The following is a 14503-nucleotide window of genomic DNA, read 5'->3' on the forward strand; positions in this document are numbered from 1 at the left end:
TTGTAGGATTACTATGTATAAATGCTTAAAATTACTATTATTCGTACGATTCATTCGAAGGGAAAAGGTATATATTCGCACTTTTACCAAGGCATCTGCATCGCTCGTCATCAATTGCAAAGAGCTCAAAACCAGCAAAGAGTGTATCTCAATCCATCAGCCTAAACGCCAGAAATGCTTCCATCATCTCTCTCACTATCGATCAGCCTTTCCAGCCCGCTTCTTCGATCGATCGTAGTTCAACACCTTGCGGCGTCGGTGCGTCTGCGCCAATTTCCACCGACAATATAACACCAGCGCATCCTTCAACAGCACGAATGCACATCCTCCGACGACACTCCGGCCCCAGCGGGTCTGCAACAGTCCTGGTCGGGCTTTGCCCAACGTAGATGGCGTCGTCCATGAAGTAGGTAAAATGTACTTCAACAGCCCGCCCATCGATGCAGATATAGCGGGAAACGCAAGCGCGCCGAGGATGATATCCGCCAGACTACTTGTGTCGGCTACCAGTTCATCCCGTCGACCCAAGCCCAATGGCTGGCCGTTTCCACCCTGGTTTTGCCCTTGTCCACCCTGCGCATTTCCTCCGTTAAAGCCAAACAAGCCCTGCGGCCCGTCCTCATTGCCCATCCGTAGCTCCAAATCTATCTCCATCAGGACACCATTGTCATCGTTAGGTGGGTCTGGCTCGGGATGTTCGGGCGGCGCATTATCGTCAAACTCATTGACATCCGAGCGCGGTTGTACTTCCGCAATCCATCTCCGCTCCAGTTTGCCAAACATTCTCTCGTAGACGCTGCCGTAAAAGCTTTTTAGGTATGGAAGAGCGGCGAACGTCACTGCCGCACTGGGCGGCCAAAGATCCAACTCCAGCTCCTGTCCCGGTTGATGTGTGGCAAAGAACATCACGGGGATGGCAGGAAGAAGACCATCTGCGTACCGGGTGCGCGAGAAGATCAACACGAGCGGGATGAGGGGCAACCCCAGGTTAAGCCCCGAATTCCATGCCCCATCAGCTGTTTCCTCCAAGATCTGGCGAGCCTCGTCTGTCCCGAAGACAAAATACATCGAATATACTCCATGCGCACAGCACCCCGCCCACACGGTTGCTCCTAACGTGAAAACCATTCCTGGGAGGACCATCCGACCCGCGAGGCGCTCAACCAGTCTTACTATATCCACAATATAGCTTCGGGGACGAGAAACGATGATTTCGGTCTTGCATTGCGGACACAGCATCTTTGCGTCATGGCCGTTGCGCCTCCGCGATCGGGGATTCTCGAGATCCGCCAACCAGTCAAGTAGGCAGGCTTCATGGGCGGTCAAGGCGCATGGACATGGCGAGCGCCATTGTGAATTAAGGGGAGAGTCCTCTGTCTCATCTGTATAGCAAATCCAACATCTGCGTGGTTCCTCACCAGACGTATCGGCGAGAGTCGGACTTGTCGGGGATCCATGGGCGGTGGCGGTATCCGAGGTGCCGTTGAGCAGGACGGTATCGCTAGCTTCAAACGATTCTGTCGATGAAGCGCTGCTGGTTATATTCGTGGATACGCTATTCTGTTGGGTAGTGGAGGTATTATTATTATCAGATGACTGTGGTCGGCTAGAGGCCGAATAACCTGGGAGGGAGGCCATGATGTGGGAGACACAAGAGGGGTGGATACAACAGTAGTAGAGGAGTGGACGGGGAGTTACGGAAACAAGCACTGCATCATGTGTGGAGAGGGAGGTTAGTCAAGTTGCGTCAGTCACCAGATGGTGGGAGAGAGAGAGAAAGAGAGAGAGAACTGGAGGCGAGAACGGAGGGGAGAGAGAGTTGAGAGTTTAGAGTCACAGCCCTATTAGGCAGCTCCGACATCTGCACTCTGCCCCAGCAGAAGCAGCAGAGCAGAAGCAAATAACTCAGTCAGCAAGCAACCAAGTCCGACGGTGTCTCAGTCGACCCAGGCTCTCAGTAGTCAGTACCAGGCTTTATTAGTGAGATACTCCGTACTACTTTTCCCACTTCCCAGCCCCCCGCTAGTGACCTTCGGATGTGAACCGCGGCTGTTCGGCGGCGAAACATAAAGGCGCGCATTCCGCGGACCCCAATTGTTCGACCCTCACGTGATGCCGAGACCGATCACCTCACTTTGCGCCATCATGGCGGATGCAGCAATCTGGATGACTTGTAGATAGTAGTCTAGATAAACTAGCTGCCCACTAACCACTTAGCATACTCTACGTCGCTGCTCCAGTCAGCACTAAATTATCGCGTCATCCAGGAACACTCATCCCTTTTCAATGCCTCATGATAGTATTTCCAAGGTCATACAAAAGATTACAGCAACATAAGGATTATATACAGCTGGATTTCCCACAACAACGTTTGAGGCAACTTTTGCGCGCAAGCCATAATGCAAACGGTGAAAATGGAAAAAGCAATAAAAGGGAAAGGAGGTCCAAGCCCAGCCAGAGGTCTTTTCAGCTCAGGACCCCAGTACGGGACCGAGTGGAGCTACTATAGAGTGCTCTCCACGGCCCTGCACCATGCTAGTCCAGGGTTCTCTGGTCGAAGTAGACCGCTGCAGCTTGTCTCCGGGGCGCAGACCGGCACCCGCTAGCGTTTTAGAACCTGCCAGAAACGCCATGGATATCAAGAGATCAGGAATGGGTGGGCACTTTTGCAGCTTTCAAATAACAGGCATGGCAACTCATCGCTAGCATCCGCGGCTCACTTAGAAACCGGGAACTTTCCGCTTCTTCATCAGAGCCTTACGCTCCTTCTCCTTGGCTGTATTGCAAGAATTTTATTAGCATTCATTCACTCAATCCGAACAATCATTGACCATACCTTCGTCATAAACAAGGAACTCGTGCAGGGCACAGCCAGCGGGCACCATGGGGAGCACAGGCACCTTGCGATCAGTGAACACTTCCAGAAGGGCAGGGCCGTCCTGCTCGATCAGCCACTTCAGCTTCTCCTCAACCTCCGAGGGCTTGGTGCAGCGGTCCGCGGCAACACCCATGGCCTGGGCCATCGGGACAAAGTCGGGGTTCTTCTGGTGAGTGTGCGAGTAGCGGTCCTCGTAGAAAAGGTTCTGCCATTGCGTCACCATACCCTGTTCCTCGTTGTTCAGGAGGAGAACCTTGACACCAATGTTAAACTGAGCAGCAGTGGTGAGCTCGGTCAGGGTCATGTTGAACGAGGCATCACCGTCGATATCGACGACAAGAGCGTCAGGGCGAGCAACCTTGGCACCGATAGCAGCGGGGAGACCGTATCCCATAGTTCCAAGACCACCAGAGGTGATCATGGTACGGGGGTGGCGCCAGCGGAAGTGCTGAGCAGCCCACATCTGGTGCTGACCGACACCGGTAGTGATGACAGTACGGTCCTTCATGTGAGCAGTGAGATCGCTGAGTTTCTCAATGACAGCCTGGGGCTTGATAGGTCCCTCAGCAGTCTCCCTCTCATAGAGGGAGAAGGGGAACCGAGCCTTCCAGTCGTTGATCTGGTCGAACCACTCCTTACGCTCAGCAACAGCCTCGACGTGGGGCAGGAGGAGACGGATGTTCTCAGCACAGTCACCCTCAACAGCCTCGTTGGCCTGGACAACCTTGTTGATGTTCTTGGGCATGATTTCGAAGTGGACGATACCACCACGGTTCTCCGAGGCAGCAAGCTTGGCCTGAGGGGCGAACTTGGAGATGTTACCGGTCACACGGTCATCGAAGCGAGCACCGATAGCGATGATGAGATCAGCCTCCTGCATGGCCATGTTGGCATAGGCAGATCCGTGCATGCCCAGCATGTGCAGGGCCTTGGGGTCTGTCTCGTCGAATCCACCCAGACCCTGGAGGGTCGTGGTGACCGGAATGCAAGCCTTGTCGGCCAGCTCCTTCAAGATCTGGGGGCCATCGGGGCGAGCAAGGAGACCCTGACCCACATACAGGATGGGCTTCTTGGAGACGTTCACAAGGCGGGCCACACGGTTGATGGTACCCTTGAGCTGCTGCATGCTCAGTTCACGGGCAGCCATGGTCGCAGCGCTGGGGAGGGAGGGCAGGGTGCTGTTCATCGGGATGGGTTTACGGAGAATACCGGCGGTGATATCCTTGGGCAAATCGACGAGGACAGGTCCGGGGCGGCCGCTGGTGGCGATTTCGAAAGCCTCCTGGATGCGACGGGGGAGTTCAGCGACGGACTTGACCATGACGTTCCACTTGGTGCAAGCACGGGAGATACCGATAACATCGGCTTCCTGGAAAGAGTCGGTACCGATCAGGCTGGTGGGCACCTGACCGCAGAAGACGACCATGGGAGTACCGTCCGAGAGGGCATCCTGCATGGGGGTGATAACGTTGGTGGCTCCAGGGCCGGAGGTGACGAGGACGACACCGGGCTTTCCAGAGGCACGGGCGTAGCCTTCGGCCATGTGTCCGGCGCCCTGTTCATGTCTCGGGAGGACGAAGTCGAAGTGTTTGGAGTTGTAGATGGCATCGAAAACGGGAAGAATGGCACCTCCAGGGTAACCGACTAGAAGTGGTGGGTCAACCTTATGGTCTTGAAGAATACCGGGAAACCGAAGAAAAAAAGACGCGTGACTCACAGACATGCTTGACGCCAAGACGCAGCATCATCTCATGGAAGATCTCTCCTCCACTGAGTCCGACAAAACTGTTTACGCTCCAAGGACCAGGTCAGCTCTACTCCCATAATCATCTTAAATTGTTGAGGGGACTGCATACGAGTCGTCCAGTTCGGGGACCTGGCGATTTTGCAGTGGCGAGACCTCATTGCGGTGAGGTTCCTGGTTGAAGGCAGGGCTGGGGATCGGTCTCGTGTTTCTGGTAATTCACAGGCATGTTAGCAACAGTAATTGACATCCCAGTAGCCAGCTGGATGCTAGTTGTAGATAATACTCACTCAGCCGGGGCACTTGCGGTGCTCTGGAATCTCTTCTGAGCTGAAAAGCGGTGGGGCGCGGTCGCAGCAACGGAAGCAGTAGTAAAACTCATTCTGCCAGAGGCAATGTACCTCTGGTAATGCAGAGCGCGCATGGCGCTTTTCGAAGGTCTCATAGGCATCATCTTGATGGCTGATGACTGCCAGGCCTGGGAATAGAGAAAGGGGAGTGCTCACAACGGGGAAAAAGAACGGGACCAGGAAGAGTGAGTAAGAGATCCGTTCCTTAAGGCAGGAGCGAAGACTCAGACTTCGGGGACGGTTATGGTTGCATTCTAGCCTGTCCAGGTCTAGCGCCGTTGGAGTCGAATAATCTGGGGTTTCCCATTGGCTACGGATACCCCACTGCTCCGATCATCGGCCCTCTTGGACGCGAAAGCGGTCACCTGATTGGGATGCAAGCCTCTCGTTTTGTCCTGTCTGCCCCAGAGCAACGCCTTGCAAGATCGCAATAATACAGGCGAGGGATGTTGATGATAGAAGTTGACGTTGCACAACCACATATTTTTATTTTTCAGTAATTGTCATGGTGCGGCCTTTTGTCAAGGTTCCAACTGCTATACGAGCTTAGAATCAACTAGCCTGATTCACTGCTGACATACTTTTAGTCCTCATAGCAACCAAGAGACAGGAGAAAATTAACTACAACCCGCAGAGTACATCAAATAGTAACTAGGGCTTCTACAGTTTCTATTTGAACTATAACCCCTTCAATCTGTGGTATTCACAGACTTTCGGATTTTCTACATATACTCCTACCGCGGGTGCCGGTCCGAATACGGCTCGCTAATGCATCTCCATCACATGCAGGTAACCGGCATGAAAAAGAAAGCAAGTATTGTATGATTCTACCCTAGTTACAATTTATTGGTGCAGTAATTCTCCGTGGAGGGGTTGTCTATTGACTCTGAAGATGACTCACTCAGAACATTGGTCAGCGATACCTGAACAATGCCCCCAATTCTCAAGGTCTAGGAACATGGTACCTTGGCCTTTGAACTTCCCTCATATTCATGAAGCTGGACCGAGCTCGGCTGAGCATACATAGGCTGCCTGCAGATTACTTGTTCGGCCTTGCGTCAAACATGCAGAGTTTCTGCCACAATGGGAACTTGGGTATCCCATCCAGTTTACTCCACCAGACGGAGTACATGTTTATGTGCTCGTGACCTGAATAATGAGCCGTTGTGGTCAGAATGGTGTAGTCAGTCCTTCCGTATAAGGTAAGAACCAGAGAGGATGTGTTGTTGTATCGCCTCACATGAGTTGCGCATGAGAAATTCGCCGCCGGCCTTTTGTCCCTTCCCGGGTTACTAGAAGTAGGCGCATAGGTTCTGCTGGAATGAGCTCTTCCGAGATCGGGACCACCCGACCTTTGTAAAGTAACTTTTGAAGGTTACGGGATGAGCTCATATACCGAACAGAAACCCTTTCTTTTCTGGAAAGGTCTTTGGATTGCAAGATATAAATTCTCCAGTTTCTTGATAACGATTGGAATGTGATGTTGTTACCCCACAATTTCTATCCAATACTAGTCAGTCTTGACTCGACCGGGCGAGGAAGCTAGCAATAGTTAACTGGGCCTGAACACCAATACCTGACTAAGAGCAGTATAGACTAATTATATTGTCTCTTGATTAGGGTGTACCAATTGGCTGGTGGTGGTTGACCTCTCTAATATTATACAGAATACAGACGGCCGTGCGACTTGCAAAGGTTGGCATCCACTCGGCCGTCCAGAAGCCGAGGCCACCTGGGTTCGGCTAAATTGGGTGTCTTGCGGGATTATGGAGAAGAGGATGCTTTACACGGTGTCGATTGGCTGGCACCTGTCGAATCCATTAACAATGGGGTTGTCGAAAATGAGATAGAAGTGTGACGAGGATTCAACGGAAACAAAGATACAACGGCTCGCCGTCGACACAATAGCAGAAGGGTATCCCGACCGAGCTGGGGGGACCCCAGGGCCATGCCGAATCAGCCGAAACACACGGGGAATCGGTTGAAAAGGACTGGAGAAGCGAGTCGGAGAGCCGTCCAGCGACTCCAGCGAGCGAGTGTCATTTCCGGGCAACTCCACTCTTTCCCCGGCCTTCAAGCAATCACACCTCCAGAACTATCCCGCCCGTGACCAGCCTGTTATGCTCAATCCGGAACCGATCAGGGTCTCTGCGGAGCACCACCACCTCGAATTTTTCCCTCCTATCCTGGCGATTCAGGGACGCTGACGTTTTAGCCGGTATTAATCTATTTGTCTTACTTTCTGCTTTTCTGCTTTTCTCCTTTTCTCACTTCGTTTCTTTTTTTTTTTTTCCCTTGCTCTTCTCATCTTCTCCCATATCCCGTTCCCCTCGTGTGATCTGCTATTTTTCTTTTTCCTCCCATTTCTACCCCGCCATGGCAACCCCGCAGGAACTCGTCCCCCAGACAGAGTCTATCGCTGAGGTCTACGCAACTGACGATGCCTCCGTCACTTCAGTTGCGCCTCACCATCAGTCTCGGTTTAACAACCTGGTCTCCCAGTTCACCAAGGTTTACAGCCATCGTCCCGATTTCGTGGCTCGCAGTCCCGGTCGCGTGAACATCATTGGTGAGCACATCGACTACAACCTGTATGATGTCCTCCCCACAGCAGTAAGCGTGGACGTGATTATTGCTGTAAAGGTCGTCCCTGCGACTGGCTCCGACTCTGTTGTAAAGATTGCCAATGTCAACCCGGAGAAGTTCCCTACCCGCGAGTTCGTCGTGCCTCGTGACACGGACATTGAAATCGACCCTAAGAAGCATGAGTGGGTTAACTACTTCAAGGCGGGGCTCCTGGGTGCCTTGAAGTTCTTGCGTAAGCAGAATGCAGATGGTTCTTTTGTGCCTGCTAGTATGGAGGTTCTCCTGGATGGTAATGTACCTCCGGGTGGTGGTATCTCTAGCAGTGCGGCTTTCGTATGCGCCAGTGCCTTGGCTGTTATGAAGGCCAACAACCATGATGTCTCGAAGCAGGATCTTCTTGATTTGGCTGTAGTGTCTGAGCGTGCAGTTGGCGTCTACTCCGGAGGGTATGTTACCACTGACCACTCCATTTCACTATCCGATGCTAAACTCTACTGCTTACCAGCATGGACCAAGCCGCCTCCATCTTCTCTCGCCGAGGATACCTCCTCTACACCCAATTCTTCCCTAACTTCTCCGTTCAGCACGTTCCCATTCCCAAGGCCGATGAGGAAATCACTTTCCTTATGGCCCAGAGCTTCGTCACCTCCAACAAGGCCGAGACCGCTCCCCGTCACTACAACCTCCGTGTCGCTGAGTGCACGCTCGCTGCCGTGGTTCTGGCTGCCCGGAACGGCATGACCCTCCCCAAGGACAACAGCTCCCTTGGATTCAGTCTCCGTAACTTCCACAACGAATTGATGCGCAAAGAGGGCCGTCTCGGCGACCCCCTGGAGTACCAGATCGACTCCGTCATCCAGAGCACCCTGGAGCTTCTGACGCAAGAGGAAGGATACACCCGCGAGGAGATCGCCAAGCTCCTCGGTATCACTGTCCCCGAGCTCGAAGCCAAGTACCTTTCTTCCTTCCCCGTTCAAGCAGAGCGTTTCCTCCTTCGTCAGCGCGCCCTGCACTGCTTCACCGAGGCCCGCCGAGTCTTGGACTTCAAGGCATGCCTCGCGAAGGCGAGCACCCTCGATGAAAGACGCATCCAGTATCTGGGCCAACTCTTGAACGAGTCTCAGGCTTCTTGCCGCACCCAGTACGAATGCAGTGCACCGGAGGTGGATGAAATTTGCGACATCGCTCGTCGGGCTGGCACCCTGGGTAGCAGACTGACCGGTGCCGGATGGGGTGGTTGCACCGTCCACATGCTCCCCCAGTCCAAGGTCGAAGCTGTTACCAAGGCCTTGAAGGAGGAATACTACCTGAAGCACTTCCCTGATATCAGCGAGGAGAAATTGGCTGAAGCCATGGTCATTAGCAAGCCGTCTAACGGCTCGTTCATGTATGTCTCCTACCCTAGGTTCTTTCGTGAACAGATACTAACGTAATTGACAGGGTCACGGGCGCAGCTATTGCCCAGGTTGAGGTTTAAAGGTAGCGTAGTATTCTCTTTTTGAAGTAGTGCGTCATATAATTGGCATCATGAACTTGGATCATTCAGCGTTGGCTTTTATTTCCCTTGCAGATTGCAAACAACAGCGACCCTTTGTGTCCAATTGGAATTTCCAAGCACTTGTGTATATCGTGTGAGAGTCTATGTACAAATGGGATTATCTTTGTGACGGGATCATCATTTTGGAATATTTCCTGCTTAGAGACAGCAGCACTGATGAGTGTCTGCAAGTTTCTGTTCCAATAGCAGGATACGTGGCAACCAGAAAGCCAGATCACTACGCCCAGGGCTCGAGGAGGGTAACGGAATACCCCAGGATTCTATGCATCCTGCTGGAATACGGACCTTTACAGTCCCGATAGCGTCTTCTCAAGACTCCAAAGTGCGCCATCACTCAGAGTAATGGCGAAGCATATTCACGCAACATAACCCAAACCCTTCAACTCTCAAGCCTTCTTCTTCGCAGCCGCCTTTCCAAAGAAATCACTCATCTTCTTCATTCCCGTCGTATTAACCTTCTTCAGATCCCGAACTCCCCTCGACTCATTCGCCTTCTTCTTCTTTTCCTCTTCCTCCATCCTGCGTTTCTTCTCTGCCCTGGACTCTGCAGCCTCCTGATCCTCCACACTCCTCTTCCGTGAGAAATCACCCAGCGACCTCGACGCCAGCGCCTCCGCCCTCAGCTTCGCCACAAGGTCCAAATGATCCCGCATGGGCTTGAAATCCCTCGGACTCTCCGGCGCAGCTAGTAAATCGTCTATCCGCGCGCTCATCTCCTTGGACAGATAGCATTCTTTCATGTATGACAACGCCACAGATATCCGTAGGAGGTTAGCTACGCCTTCAGGAACCTTCACGCCTTCGGGGAGATCCTCCTTTGCATCCTCACTGTTTGTGGTGGTCTTCTCCTCCGTTCCCTTCTCCTCGTTCTTATCTTCGCCCTCATTCTCTTTATTCTCCCCCGTAGCCGCCACATCATCCCTCTTCACCGCCATCAACGGCGTCGCCAGCGCCTGTCTCACAAACCTCTCCTCAAGACTCGGAGGCAACCCCGCACTAACCATCCTATCCGCCTTCGCGACAAGCTCCTGGAGAAGTTTCGTCTCGTTAAACCGGAACATCTTCTCGTCGCCCGCTTCAACGGTGTCGCTTATCGCAGCGGCGCGGGCGTACAGTATCCCGCGGAAGGTTTCGTCGTATAGCACATGGCGGAGGTGAGGTGGGAGGAGCTCCTCGTCCAGCGAGTCGATGATGTCGTCTAGGGGTTGGAAGAGGTTGTTTTGTTTGGTGTTTGCGGTGAGAATGGGGATGAGGAAGAAGAGGATGTCAATGGGGGTGGCGAGGAGGAGTTCGGCTTTCTTGGAGATGTGCGCTGGCGGTTGGGGTGTGGATGAGGAGGAATCAAGGTTGCGCACGAGTAGGGTGCTTCGGGGTGCGGAGGGAGGAGACGAGAGGACGGTGAACTCGTATACGCCTAGTTTGGGATCGAAGAAGTAGCGGGTTGGTTCGGCGCTTCGCGGGCTGGGGAGGGTGAGGAAGCGTGCGTCGGCGCTAACGGTGGAGGGGAGAATGAAAGTTTTCTTGGGGGTGGATTGCGCTGGGGGTGCTGATGTTGATGCTGCTGCTGTTGTTTGGTGATCGGAAGTGGATGGAGGGGATTGAGATTGCTCCGATGGAGCGCTTGAGCGGGTTCGCATAGTGATGATGCGATGTGTGTAAGGTAGTATACGAGGGGGTTATATGAAGTGTACAGGTGTTATGGGCGTTTCATTAGCAGCAATTGAGGTATGAAATTTGGATATGAAGATAGCGAAATGGAAATATTGACGGATAGTCCGAAGGGGGAAAGACAAGTAATAATGGTAATTGAAACGCGTCTTTTTCACTGGTTCAACGCGACACGCGCTAACCAATCATCGGCCGTTGCGACACAAGTCAGCGGGCAGGCATGCATGGGCCTCAGGCCGCGGGCGAGAAAGGAAACTAAAGGCGGATTGGTTGCAGCTCACTTTCATTCCCTTGCGTTTTATTTCATGCAGGCCTGCCGGTTCCTGCTCCCCCTTTCTTTTCTTCGTCAGAGTCTTGAATCCGTCAGGTGGCTGAGGTAGTTGTTGCTTTGCTGCTCCTGTCCTCCGAACCCCAAAGCCCCAGTTTCGAAAAGACGCCATTCCCCGCATCCCTTCGTTGAGTGAATATGGCAGGAAGGGTAGCACGATAGATAGAAGACGATAAGCGGGATCGGAATTCAATCTGCATTTTCTCTTTTCACAACCGGAAATACTTTAGAATTGACACCGTGGATGCGATGACAAGCAGTGAGTGAGTGCCTTGTGTTTCTGTTCAGCTCGACCTTCTTCCCGTGCGCTGACGCGCTGCTTCTGTTGCAGTGGCCGAGATCTCGTGGCCGCCAAAGTCCCCTCGGGATGCCCTCTTGAGTACTCCGAACGGTCGCAAGAGGTATGAAGAACTGCAGCGACGTCGCGAACACCTGGGCTCGCCTTTAAAACACTCTGTCACTACTCCCGACTTACGATCCAAGGCGTCACAGCTTCTTAGCGACGGGGTGGACGAGGGTGAAGATGATGAGGATGAGGAAACACTACAGTTGAAGCTCGCGGCCATTGAGGCGCGTCTTAAGCTCAAGCAACTTCAGAAAAGCCGCACGAAGACGGGGACACCTGGTCCAGAGAGGCACGACGGGGAGACTTTCTCTAGACCCGCGTCAGCCCTTGGGTCTTTCCAAGGACATGATGAGCCGTTAGGGACAAGAAGTCATGGTCATGTGACGGATAGCAATGCTCATATCGATGATGTCCAGGTGCCGCTGTCACCGACGAGGCGTGCTGCTCCTCCCACGGATCCTGTGTCCCCGCGGAGGTATTTGTTAGGCATTGACAAAGGCCTCAGAAGTAGGGATGTGTCGCTGAAGCGTCCGCCAAGTTCAAAGGGAGCTGCTCAGCCAGCAAGTAGACCTGGAACGCGAGATGGTCTAGTCTCTCGTTCTGGCAGTCTTCTGCAAGCAATAACCTTAGGTGGGGAGCGCAACCGTCCAAAGAGCTTCAGTGAACGTATGGCTGAGAGCCGGTCGGCCGATGCGTCGCGGAGAGAACGAGCAGCGCGAATGGAGAGAATTCAGGCAAATCGAAGCTCTGCCTTCCAGATCGATAAAGCGGAAGTGGAGGCCTTCAAAGCAGCTGCCGAGTCAAGGAAGGACGTCCCAGCTTCGCCAACGAGGAGGCGACGGGCCGAAAGCTTTAGTCGAGAAGATGTCCTCCGGTCATATAATCTAAAGCCGTCGCTGAAAAGGGGCCGGAGCCAGACCACGTCTAGCGTACAGAGATCTGATGATGGTGCGGCTGATGCGAAGGAGTCACTGCCATATTTTCACCGACGGAACCACAAGTCTGAGTCCGAGGTGCCGGCCAGCTCTCAAAACAGTGCAACTGATGATTCTCAGGGCGAGAAAAGTGGTGACTCCTCAAAGTTTGAAGCATTCTCTTCCTTGCACTTGTCCAACCGCATCCTACCCCATTCGTTCTTGTCTCGAACCCTGGAAGACAAGAAAGCTCTTAAGATTCCTGATCTCTTACGCACAGTGAAGGCGCCTGACTTTGAACTGCCAGAGGAAATTGACACAGACTATGTTGTATTCGGTATAGTAGCATCGAAATCAGAGCCCAGGCAAATCAAGCAACCGGCCAACACTACTAAGAAGGAGGTTGATCCATTTGACGATGGAACTAATAACACCAACCAATACATGGTCATTACTCTGACAGATCTGAAATGGACAATTGATCTCTTCCTTTTCGACACTGCCTTTCCACGATACTACAGAATCTCCGAAGGAATACTCATTGCCATTCTGAACCCCACAATCATGCCACCGCCCAAGAACAAGACAGACACCAACAGGTTCAGTCTCGCCATTTCCTCATCTGATGACAAGATCCTAGAGGTCGGCTATGCGCAAGACATTGGATTCTGTAAGGCCGTTAGGAAGGATGGCAAGACCTGCCACTCATGGGTTGATGGCCGGAAGACCGAATTCTGCGACTTTCATGTCGACCTACAGGTCCGTCGAACACAAGCAGGTCGAATGGGAGTAAATGGCGGCACAGGCATGTATGGACCTGGTGGCCGCTCAGGGTCTCGAACCGGTTTCTACGGCGGAGACAAGAAAGTTCGCCCCCAGAATGGACTGAAGCCAAATGGCGCAAGATACGACTATCAATCACAATCGTCCTATTACGTTGCACCGGCTCCAAAATCCAGGGGCGGCGGACCCTCCTTCCACCCTCACCCGTCTGGCCAGTCTGCCGCAGCCCTAATCGATGCAGATCACGACGACCCTTTCATCGCCGCCGGAATGATGGGCCGTGGCATGGAAAGCAAAGAAGAGCGCTTCCGCCGACGACTCGCAGAGAAGAAACGCGAACGCGACATCGCAGAGAGGCTTATTTCCCGTTCGGGGGGTGTTGGCGCTGAATATCTCCGATCACGAGATAACAACAACGTCCAATCACCCCATCCCGAGCAGGCAAAGAACAACTTAGATGAATTTTCCACCACCAATCTGGGCATCTCAAACTTCAGAAAGGCAGACAGTGTGAAGCTGAGCCCTCTGAAACGCGCCCATGACGGCGACAGACCCCACGGCAGCGGTGTCAAGAAGACCCGGTTCATAACTTCCCATGGCATCAAGGAAGCCGGAAGAGACAGTCTTGGAGGAAAGCCCGACATGGTGCCAACGAACAATGATGATGACGACGACGATGAACTAGACATCATCTAAAGAAAATCAGCCTTTTTTCCAGTGTTATGAAAACAAAATATAGATACCCTTCGTTACCTGCAACGCAGTTGGCTCCCGTCCTTCTACGGCGAATATTCCATTGAAAAATCACTCATTCCAGTGTCACTCACCAGCAAATACACACACTCGCTAGTCCGATTAAACATAAACAACAGAAAGAGAACATAGTCGACTACTCACTCCTATTTGACACCAACTTACCACTTTCATTTTCCTTAGCAGCAGAAACATGAACAGCAACAGAAATCAGATACACCATCTTGGTACCCACTGGAATATCCCCCCTTCCTACTTACTACTCCTACAACAAGAGAATGAATGAATGAACGAGATTTCTTTCTCTTTCCTTATTTGTCTGTCCTTCCAACGAACGACTAACTGACTGCATGATGTTTTTAGCACGCTTGTCTTCTTCTTCCTTCCTTTCTTTCTTGATTTGTACGAGTACCCCTTTTTTTCGTTTTTCTTCTTCCCGATGAGTTGTTGCGGATTATCTGGGAGATAAATTGTATTATTAGCAGAGTACCTACTACTATTATTAGCTTTATGAAGTAGTATGAAAATACTAGTAGTCTTCACTGAACTGTTGTTCCGAGGTGATTTGGTTAAACCCTAGTACTACTACTACTTA

The 14503-nt window shown here is 52.3% G+C and overlaps 5 protein-coding genes across 5 annotated transcripts; 2 read left to right on the top strand and 3 right to left on the bottom strand.

Annotated features, from left to right (window-relative positions):
* Positions 1-53: 53 nt before the first annotated feature.
* Positions 54-2004, bottom strand: BO87DRAFT_372201 (RING finger domain protein). Its single transcript, XM_025622230.1, has one exon. The coding sequence runs from the start codon at positions 1636-1638 to the stop codon at positions 196-198; it is 1443 nt and encodes a 480-aa protein (XP_025484458.1). The 5' UTR covers positions 1639-2004; the 3' UTR covers positions 54-195.
* A 275-nt stretch (positions 2005-2279) lies between these two features.
* On the bottom strand, positions 2280-5168 carry BO87DRAFT_402965 (acetolactate synthase catalytic subunit). The gene is made up of 5 exons (XM_025625726.1): positions 4913-5168; positions 4735-4833; positions 4596-4663; positions 2837-4522; positions 2280-2776 (listed from the first exon to the last, which is right to left on the bottom strand). Exons 1-5 carry the CDS (start codon positions 5074-5076, stop codon positions 2721-2723), a joined length of 2073 nt encoding a protein of 690 aa, XP_025484459.1. The 5' UTR covers positions 5077-5168; the 3' UTR covers positions 2280-2720.
* A 1967-nt stretch (positions 5169-7135) lies between these two features.
* On the top strand, positions 7136-9117 carry BO87DRAFT_75079 (galactokinase galE). Its single transcript, XM_025629533.1, has 3 exons — positions 7136-8004; positions 8064-8945; positions 8999-9117. Exons 1-3 carry the CDS (start codon positions 7349-7351, stop codon positions 9033-9035), a joined length of 1575 nt encoding a protein of 524 aa, XP_025484460.1. The 5' UTR covers positions 7136-7348; the 3' UTR covers positions 9036-9117.
* Positions 9118-9508: 391 nt separating this feature from the next.
* Positions 9509-10753, bottom strand: BO87DRAFT_324286 (uncharacterized protein; the record flags this gene model as incomplete). The annotated part of the gene is made up of 1 exon (XM_025620060.1): positions 9509-10753. A coding segment is annotated over one exon (1245 nt), but the record flags the coding sequence as incomplete, so codon positions are not given.
* Positions 10754-10930: 177 nt separating this feature from the next.
* BO87DRAFT_348610 (Mcm10/DnaG-type zinc finger protein) lies at positions 10931-13851 on the top strand (the record flags this gene model as incomplete). The annotated part of the gene is made up of 2 exons (XM_025620975.1): positions 10931-11375; positions 11444-13851. Coding segments are annotated over exons 1-2 (2409 nt in total). The 5' UTR covers positions 10931-11374.
* Between the last annotated feature and the right edge of the window lie 652 nt (positions 13852-14503).

This window comes from Aspergillus neoniger (genome assembly GCF_003184625.1).
Source record: "Aspergillus neoniger CBS 115656 unplaced genomic scaffold BO87scaffold_2, whole genome shotgun sequence".
NCBI classification, from domain to species: Eukaryota; Fungi; Ascomycota; class Eurotiomycetes; order Eurotiales; family Aspergillaceae; genus Aspergillus; species Aspergillus neoniger.

Bases quoted from the DNA above. Each gene is read 5' to 3' on its own strand.
- BO87DRAFT_402965 (XM_025625726.1), bottom strand. From the start codon at position 5,076: ATGATGCCTATGAGACCTTCGAAAAGCGCCATGCGCGCTCTGCATTAC. The intron at 4,523-4,595 runs GTGAGTCACGCG...CACCACTTCTAG, and splicing joins TCTTGGCGTCAAGCATGTCT to TCGGTTACCCTGGAGGTGCC. The intron at 2,777-2,836 runs GTATGGTCAATG...CTTGCAATACAG, and splicing joins GTTCCTTGTTTATGACGAAG to CCAAGGAGAAGGAGCGTAAG.
- BO87DRAFT_75079 (XM_025629533.1), top strand. From the start codon at position 7,349: ATGGCAACCCCGCAGGAACTCGTCCCCCAGACAGAGTCTATCGCTGAG. The intron at 8,005-8,063 runs GTATGTTACCAC...ACTGCTTACCAG, and splicing joins GTTGGCGTCTACTCCGGAGG to CATGGACCAAGCCGCCTCCA. The intron at 8,946-8,998 runs GTATGTCTCCTA...CGTAATTGACAG, and splicing joins CCGTCTAACGGCTCGTTCAT to GGTCACGGGCGCAGCTATTG.
- BO87DRAFT_372201 (XM_025622230.1), bottom strand. From the start codon at position 1,638: ATGGCCTCCCTCCCAGGTTATTCGGCCTCTAGCCGACCACAGTCATCT.